We start from the raw sequence: 9,383 nt of genomic DNA, 5'->3' as shown, positions 1-9,383 counted from the left end.
TCCGATGACCCAGTAATAGGGTGATATTGTCACAACTGTTGGCCTTCATAGGAACATGCCCTTATTAATTTCTGCCCTGTGTTGTTGTCTGTATTGATCATGGTAGGAGTGATTATTATAAAAAATCCAGCTGGGATTGACCTCACCTACTTGTTAAGCAAGAATTTTGAAAAATGATACAGATATTTAAAATCTATCCATTCCTAAGAATTTACAAATAACATTCACCACCATCACTCTTTCCAACTATTGGCAGCAACAATTTCAAGAAATTTGACAACTTGCCTTTGCATTTAAGGCTTTAATCTCCACCTCTGTGTGAAGAATGAAGTAATAAGTTGTTTATCATCTTGATACTATAAGAATATTATAAAGCAATCGTAGGAAAGATTTTACAGAGGTACTTAGGTCTTTTTTTTTTTGAGAGGTTTTTGCTATAGGGCACATGTGCTCGCCAGAAAGACAGAGAGATAGAAAGTGAGAAATCACCCCCCAGGGGGCATGGCCACGTGGCAATCCCTTCTCCTCCATTCTCCTCTTGGGATCTCGGGCACACACACGGGCCTGGCGTGAGTTTAAGCCAATGGGTCTGGGACTCGAACTGCGGTCAGTTACATGGGAGTTCAGCGACATAGCCATTACACTAACTGCTGGTCCTGGTACTTAGGTCTTGAGGGATGAATACTTCAGCTGTCAGGTAGAGAAGCCATTCCCTTCAGAGAGAACATCTTGTGCAGTGGCAAGGAGTGAACAGAAGCAAGTAGTGTATTTTGAATCTCTGAGGTCATGGTGGAGTAAGCATGAGAAAGTAGAGATTGGATAATATGAATTTAAACCTCTTGCTATAGTCCTCAACTGGCAATGAAGGTGTTTGATATCTAATTCCTGAGCATCATGTTTGTTTCACAAATAAAGAGTATGCCTAGAATAGTTAACAAAGTTCTTAAAGCCTCTATGTATTCAGTGTGTGGTCCCTGGACTAGCAGCATTGGAATCACTTGGGAGCTTGTTGTAGTCTTTGGTTCTGTTTCAGATCTACCGAAACTGTAATCTGCATTGCAAAAAAAGACCCAGAGGATTGCTGTTACACTGTATGTGTGTGTGTGTGTGTGTGTGTGTAACAAGAAATAGGCATCGCAGTGTGCATATGGTTTGGCCACTTCTTAAAGTATAATGGATATCTTTCCATATTAATGCATATAGATCTAAATGATTATCCATCATGGATAGACTAAGTTATTTTTCCTATCCCTACTGATTTCTGTTCTCATAAATTCAGTATTCTGGTGTTGTAAACAACACTGTGATTGAGAAACTCTGGCCTAAAAGCCACTGAGTAGGACATCTTGGGGTCCCTGACTCTGTTTCCCCCTAATTTTCTTCCTTTCTGTTACATCTTAACTGCCTTTATAGATCCCATGGACTTATCATTTTCATTAAGCTTTAAGGTTAGAGCTTTTCATTAAGCTTTAGAGTTCTGGGAAATGTCTCTACTCCAGTGCCGTCTTAAAATCCTTTGAGACCATGGCAAAGTAAGATGCCTCTGGCGTTTTCGGGTGTTTCCGCCGCCATAGCGTGTTTTTGGCACTTCCCAACCCCTTTGGCCAGACTCCTGTAGTCGCTATTGCAGGAACTAGCGCTGCTTGGGAGGAGCCACTGAGTACGGGGCTCTAGGCTAGCGCTCAGCGTTTGACGGTTGCCTAGCGACAGGCGTCCACAATTGTCTCCAATCTACCAAGTCCGCCACCGTTTGCGGGCTACCTAGAGGTCAGTCATGGACACCGAGCGGGGCTCCCTCGCCTCCCGAGACGCGGAGAGCCCGATTAAAGAGATACCCCTTCGAGTGACTCCGACAGAGATGAAGTTCCTGGACGCCCTGGCGGGAAAGGTTTACCGCCTCCCGATTACTATACACAATCTTGGTCGTAGTAACCTGAAAATCCGGTTTCAGGAGCCGATCAAGCCACAGGTGACACACTAAGGGATACCTGGAACAGGACTTCGGGAGGGCGGGATCTCTGAGAATGCCTCCTCACCTGGGCGCCCCTTGAGGGGGTGGGGGAAGGATTGGGTTTCCAGGGGAGCACTGATGACTTAGGTGTTTCTGTGCCTATGTATGCTATCCTCTTTTGGGGGGAGAAGGGGGGATTTTATTTTGTTTTTCCTTTTGCTTGAGTTTGGGTGGTGGGCAAGACAGGATGGGGACAGCCCATTTTCATCCTGGGTTGAGAAAATTAATCCAGCACTGTTTACATGGTAGTAGCCCCGATCTGTACACTTTGGCTTCACAGTTCTGTAGTTGCCTTGGGCATTCTGAGAACTAACTGTTAAATACTCTTTGACTCCTAAAGTACCTGATTACTGCAGGAGTTGTGGAATTGGCGGAAAGGTTGATTGTTTCTCATGTTTTAACAAACATTTGTTGAACACCCACTATATAACAGGCCGTGGGTGTGAAACAATACAGGATACAGCTCTGCTCTACTAGAACTTAGAAATGAATGAGGGAAATTTCGTATGGCTTTAAACATGATCTAAATTCATGTTCTGAGGGCCTCCTAACTTCAAAGTGGACAGAATTTCATCTCTATCTCACAGTGTTTTCTTACATCATGTGTTAAAAGGATAAATATTAGTTTTCTGTAATCACCTAACCTTGGGGAAAAACTTTTCATAGAGGAATGATAAGAATTTTTGATATGTAAGTGATAAAATAATTAAAAAACGTTCACAAGGTATTCCTAGTGATAAATATGATTAAATGCATCTTACACATATAGAAATGAAAAGATGTCTATAATTGTTTGGTTAAAATTAAATACCTTTTCTGTAGATATGTATGTATAAAAACACATAGTAATGATAAGGAGGCAACGAGAAAAAGGACTTTCAAGTGCTATTTTCTACCCTTTAAAACAAAAATGAGGTACGAAAATGATGTACTACACTGAAGTGCACAGATATCAAAAGTAAAACATGATTAGTCTCCCCCCCCCTTTTTCTTAGAATTTTCTTGCTATAGGGTACGTGCGCTCGCTGGAGAGACAGAAAGAAAGCGAGAAATCACCCCCCAGGGTGCATGGTTATACCTCAGTTGCTTCTCTATTCTCCTCTTGGGATCTTGGGCATGCATGCACACATGCCTGTTGTGAATTTCAAGCCGCCAGGTCTCGAACTCAAACTGTCGTCATCCACATGGGAATCCAGTGCCTTAACCACCATGCCATCTGCTGGTGCCAATATGATTAATTTTTCTATATGTACCATGTAGCTAACACCTAAATCAAATCATAGCATGTATCCAGCTCTACAGAGGATCCTCAGTGCCCCTTCTTTACAGTCCCTGGGGTAATCATCCCCTGAAGGCGACATTGTTCTGATTTCTAACTCTAAAGATTAGTTTTGTCTGTTCTTGACTTTCGTAGAGATGGAATCAGTTTTAATGATTTTTGTATTTCAGTGTTTTTATAAAAATTGCATCTCTTGAGGCCAGATGTGGCACAGTGGTAACTCAACCAGACCCACACAAGAAAGTTCTAGGTTCATATATAGGGTCTTTCAGTGCATGCCAGACATAGGCACATGCCAATGATCTGGGCTGGCTGAGGCTGGAGGCAGATTACAGAGTTAGGATCCTAGAAGGGGTATTCTCTTTTTCTCTCTTAATAAAGTAACTTGAAATTTTAATTAAAAAAATGTATTTCGGGACCAGCAGTTAGCATAATGGCTATGTCACTGGACTCCCATGTAGTCGACCGCGGTTCGAGTCCCGGACCCGGTGGCTTAAAACTCATGCTGGGCGCGTGTGCATGCGTGCCCAAGATCCTAAGAGGAGAATGGAGGAGAAGGGATTGTGGCATGGCCATTCCCCCCTGGGGGGTGATTTCTTGCTTTCTGTCTCTCTGTCTCTCTCTGTCTGTCTGGTGAGCACATACGCTCTATGACAAAAACCTCTCCAAAAAAAAGTATTTCAAGAGATTTACTCCTCTTTAAATGAAAAAATAAATGATTACTCCAGATACTGCAAAACTAAGGACATGTTTATTACTTCACTTTCTTATCACATATTTATTGAACAATTGAATGTATATCTGAAAATACTTTTTTATTCTTTTATCATAAATTGACAAAGTTTTATAAATGTATGTGGTACAAGGCGATGTTATAATTTATTAGTACAATGAGGAATAATGAAATTAAACTAGTTAACATATCTAAAAATACTTTCTTTTGCACTCAAGCTGGGGACCACCAGATGCCATAATGGCTGCATCACTGGACTCCCATGTAGTCAACTGCGCTTCAAGTCCCAGACCCTTTGGCTTAAAACTCATACCAGGCATGTGTGTGCACATGCCCAAAATCCTGAGAGGAGAATGGAGGAGAAGGGATTGTGAAGTGGCCATCTTCCCTGAGGGGTGATTTCTCGCTTTCTGTCTCTCCAGCGAGCATATATGCTCTATAGCAAAAATCTCTCTTAAAAAAAAAAAATCAAGCTGGCAGTAATTTCTGGATGTAGATAAACTATGTTATGGATGTTCAGGAGGCACTTGTATGAATGGGTTGTGTTCAATCAGAAGAAAAAAGATGTAATTAGTTTTCTTTTGCTTTGCAGTGAGAGTTGTCATTGAAAACTATTCAGCCCACACAAGTCCTGACACGGATAAGAGAATAGCCAGATACATTTGCTGGTTACAGGCCAGTATCAGTGTGAATTTCTCTTGTTGCAGGATCATGATATGCACACCTTATCCATCATATGCATAAAGGGAATTAGGAAAGAGACAAAATAGTGAAAAATGTGTCATCTCTCTTGGAGGGAATAAGAAGAAGTAAAACAAGGCGTTATATAGAGGCATTGTCATCATCATTATTATAATTACTTAGAAAATGATTTTCCTAACACAGAGAAGTGCTTGTTTTCTACCCTAGCTCAAGAATCTGCATTGACTCTATGTATGGAGTATATATTGGGTCGTCAGAAAAGTCATGACATATTTTTTCTATGCAAAATTGAGTCATGACTTTTCTGATGACCTAATATTATGTTGTATATAGTGCTGCCTTCAAGGAACGTAGACAGTCCTAGGCCTGATTTTCAATGCCATCCTTCAGTTTTCCTGATACTATCCATGTAAAATTGTTGTAATGACTTGTGTGGTCTCTGGTTCAACGTGCCAGTCTTACTCATAATTGTCCCCTCTCCCTTATGGCTCAGATTTCCTTTTCTCTGACTCACATTTTCCACCTCTTGTGTACAAAAATCACCATTTTCCAAATCCCATCTATCTTTTAAGGTCGATGTGAGATCTCATTTTCTCTAAGAAGTCTTCTCTTATATCATCCCCCAATTATTCCTGCCCCACTGGATACTAATTGCATTTACAGATGTTCCTTATACTTTGGATATGTTTCCTGATGACTCAGAAATGTTAATTTTGCCTCAGTGCTCAGCTCATAAACTCTTGAGAGTAGAGATGGTACCTTACACAACTTTGGATATCATATGAGTGCTCAGAAACTTGTAGCTTGACCAAAAGTATATGATTGTGAAACACGGGTTTCCCTTCTTCTTCTTTTTTTTTTTTGAAATTTTTTAATTTAATTTATTTCTTTTTGTATATACATTGTTTAGCTTACAATGTGAGCATTTCAGTATGTGCACATTTCTCCCCAGTCCTGTTGATCAAAATATCTTCAACCAATAACACCACACTTCCCCATCCCATCAATGCTCTACCTCGGTATCCCTTCTCCAAATGTCCTTACAGGTTTCTCTTGTTGAAGCTATACCTTCCTTGAGGGAAGCTAGTTCAGGCTGGTAGGAGAACTTCCAGCATAGACAGAGATAAAAATCTAGCCCTTGTTTTCCTTCTGCTCTGTGATTGTGGGAGGTTGAGAGATAGCATTGTGGTATTTATAAGGTATCAGAATCATTATTTGCTGGAGGCATGAAGCTCTCTGACCAGTGTTATCAACAAATCACTCCACCTCTCTCTCTTTTTCTCATTGCTACAAAGCACTATTTAGACTTAGCTTGGTATTAGAATTCCTGAATAATTAATTTTACCTGAACTCCATTGTTACTAATTGAGAACTCTGCCCAGTGAAGGTGGCTTATTCATTGCCTTCTGAGAGACTATTTTGCTTATTCTTATCTGTGCTAAGGTATTCCTATCCCTGAAGTGAGCACCTTCTTTGCTTTTTCTTTACTTTTCACATTGATCCTCTAAGTCTAGGCCAAGAACACTACACTTCTTCCTTGCCCACAGTAATCATGCCCAGTCAGTGATTTTTGTGACATTCAAGTCTACATCACTCATATGCAATGTAAATGGTCCCTGGTTTATATTATTTAATTTTCAAGGGATACCTATCTCCTTAGAGGTTATATATTCAGGAGAGGAACTCTTTATAGTTTGGGGGTGGGAAGAGTTTGCAGTCAGATAGATATGTTTTGAGTGCTCATTGCCTGCATGACTTTAGACATTAGTCACATGCTACATGTCCCAGTTTCCTCCCCTTTATGATGAAAGCCTTCATATCAGCCTCACTGAACTGTAGAAGTGTTTTAAGTGAGATTTTAGATGTAGAATGCATGACACAGATAAGTGCTCAACCAATATCAATTATCTTTTTCTCACTTCATTTTTTCTGGAGTCTGGCAAATGTTTTACTCGAATGAAAGTGTTTTTATTTATTTATTTTCCCTTTGATTCTATGTATCTTTTGTATTTCTTCCGAGTTATGAAGCCCAAGCCCCCATGCAGGAACTATTTTTTGTGTATAAAATAGATGCATGCATGTATCTTTTTTATTAGATTGCTCTTCATTTTTTCTTACTAGATTTTAAGCTGCCTAGAAGAAAGACCACATAATTACTATAAGCATTTCATATTTCTAAAGTAGCCATGAGCCTGTTCATATTTCTCAGCTAAATGCATTACCAGTTCAAATTTGTGTACTGTTGAAAGCATGTCTTAAGAATCTAAAAACTGAGAGAGATAAATATGGGCATTAAGTCTTTGACTTTAGGCACAGAAAGACAAATATCATGTGATCTCATTTATATATGGAATCTAAAAATTCTAACTCATAGAAGTAGAGAGTAGAATGGTACTTTCCAGAGACTTTGGGGGAAAATTTTGGTCAAAGGGTACAGTTTCAGTTAGATTGGAGGATGAAGTTCCAGTGATCTACTACACGGCAGAATCATTACAGTTATTGATGATGTTCTGTGTATTTCAAAATCGTCCAGAGTGGATTTTCAATGTTCTTATCGCAAATAAATGATAAGTATGTTAATTAGTTTGGTTTGCCTCTTCCACAATGTATGTATACATGTATATAATAAAACATCACATTGTACATTATTTATAGTATACAGATGTTATTTATAAAATATATAATTATTATTTATCAATCAAAAATAAAATTTAAGGACCAGCAGTTAGCGTAATTGCTATGTCACTGGACTCCCACATAGTCGACTGAGGTTCAAGTCCCGGATCCGGTGGCTTAAACTCATGCCAGGCGCGTGTGCGTCCGTGCCCAAGATCCTGAGGAGAATGGAGGAGAAGGGACTGCAGCATGGCCATCTCCCCTGGGGGGGTGATTTCTCGCTTTCTATCTCTCTGTCTCTCTGTCTCTGTCTGTCTGGTGAGTGCACGTGCCCTATAGCAAAAACCTCTCAAAAAAATTTTTAAATAAAAAAAATCTTTTACCTTTAGGACAGGAATAATATATGATCCCAACTACAATTATTTACATTATTTCCTTATAAAGAGTTAAGACGTATAATTTTATTATTTTTTTTCCTGCTAAAGTTCAAACTGAATTTGCCCAATATGGATAAAGCGCTTGCTTCTGGCCTTCAGATGACAGCTACGGTGGAATATCATCCTGATAAAGATGAAGACACTTTTGACCAACTGCTTATTTCTATAGGAAATAAAACAATAGAAATCCCTCTACTTGGGTATGTAATCATATTTCTTGCAGTTACTTTGAAAACTCATCAAATAAAAGCAAGGTCAAAATAATATTCTATACTTTCTCTGTATTGTTATATCTAATAGTTGGGCTATAAGAAAAACTAGATTTACAATTATTTTGATTCTCTGTATTAAGAAATTCTGATTTAGTACACCACCCCATTCTGCATAGGAATTAAACAGTTGCTATGTATGGAGTATATATTGGGTCGTCGTCAGAAAAGTCATGACATATTTTTTCTATGCAAAATTGAGTCATGACTTTTCTGATGACCTAATATTATGTTGTATATAGTGCTGTCGTCAAGGAACGTAGACAGTCCTAGGCCTGATTTTCAATGCCATCCTTCAGTTTTCCTGATACTATCCATGTAATATTGTTGTAATGACTTGTGTGGTCTCTGGTTCAACGTGCCAGTCTTACTCATAATTGTCCCCTCTCCCTTATGGCTCAGATTTCCTTTTCTCTGACTCACATTTTCCACCTCTTGTGTACAAAAATCACCATTTTCCAAATCCCATCTATCTTTTAAGGTCGATGTGAGATCTCATTTTCTCTAAGAAGTCTTCTCTTATATCATCCCCCAATTATTCCTGCCCCACTGGATACTAATTGCATTTACAGATGTTCCTTATACTTTGGATATGTTTCCTGATGACTCAGAAATGTTAATTTTGCCTCAGTGCTCAGCTCATAAACTCTTGAGAGTAGAGATGGTACCTTACACAACTTTGGATATCATATGAGTGCTCAGAAACTTGTAGCTTGACCAAAAGTATATGATTGTGAAACACGGGTTTCCCTTCTTCTTCTTTTTTTTTTTTGAAATTTTTTAATTTAATTTATTTCTTTTTGTATATACATTGTTTAGCTTACAATGTGAGCATTTCAGTATGTGAACATTTCTCCCCAGTCCTGTTGATCAAAATATCTTCAACCAATAACACCACACTTCCCCATCCCATCAATGCTCTACCTCGGTATCCCTTCTCCAAATGTCCTTACAGGTTTCCCTTCTTGAAGCTATACCTTCCTTGAGGGAAGCTAGTTCAGGCTGGTAGGAGAACTTCCAGCATACAGAGAGATAAAAATCTAGCCCTTGTTTTCCTTCTGCTCTGTGATTGTGGGAGGTTGAGAGATAGCATTGTGGTATTTATAAGGTATCAGAATCATTATTTGCTGGAGGCATGAAGCTCTCTGACCAGTGTTATCAACAAATCACTCCACCTCTCTCTCTTTTTCTCATTGCTACAAAGCACTATTTAGACTTAGCTTGGTATTAGAATTCCTGAATAATTAATTTTACCTGAACTCCATTGTTACTAATTGAGAACTCTGCCCAGTGAAGGTGGCTTATTCATTGCCTTCTGAGAGACTATTTTGCTTAT

The 9,383-nt window shown here is 39.1% G+C and overlaps 1 protein-coding gene across 1 annotated transcript in view; it reads left to right on the top strand.

Moving 5' to 3' along the window:
- The first annotated feature begins 1,774 nt into the window (after positions 1–1,774).
- The window catches only part of LOC102480511 (cilia- and flagella-associated protein 47), a 56,647-nt gene continuing 49,038 nt past the window's right edge, over positions 1,775–9,383 (top strand). Inside the window, 2 exon segments of the mRNA XM_027765701.1 lie at positions 1,775–1,969; positions 7,827–7,978. Of these exon segments, the coding sequence (XP_027621502.1) occupies positions 1,775–1,969; positions 7,827–7,978 (347 nt within the window).

Source organism: Tupaia chinensis, unplaced genomic scaffold, assembly GCF_000334495.1.
Source record: "Tupaia chinensis unplaced genomic scaffold, TupChi_1.0 Scaffold139466_1, whole genome shotgun sequence".
NCBI classification, from domain to species: domain Eukaryota; kingdom Metazoa; phylum Chordata; class Mammalia; order Scandentia; family Tupaiidae; genus Tupaia; species Tupaia belangeri.
This window is presented reverse-complemented; position numbering and strand designations above follow the sequence as displayed.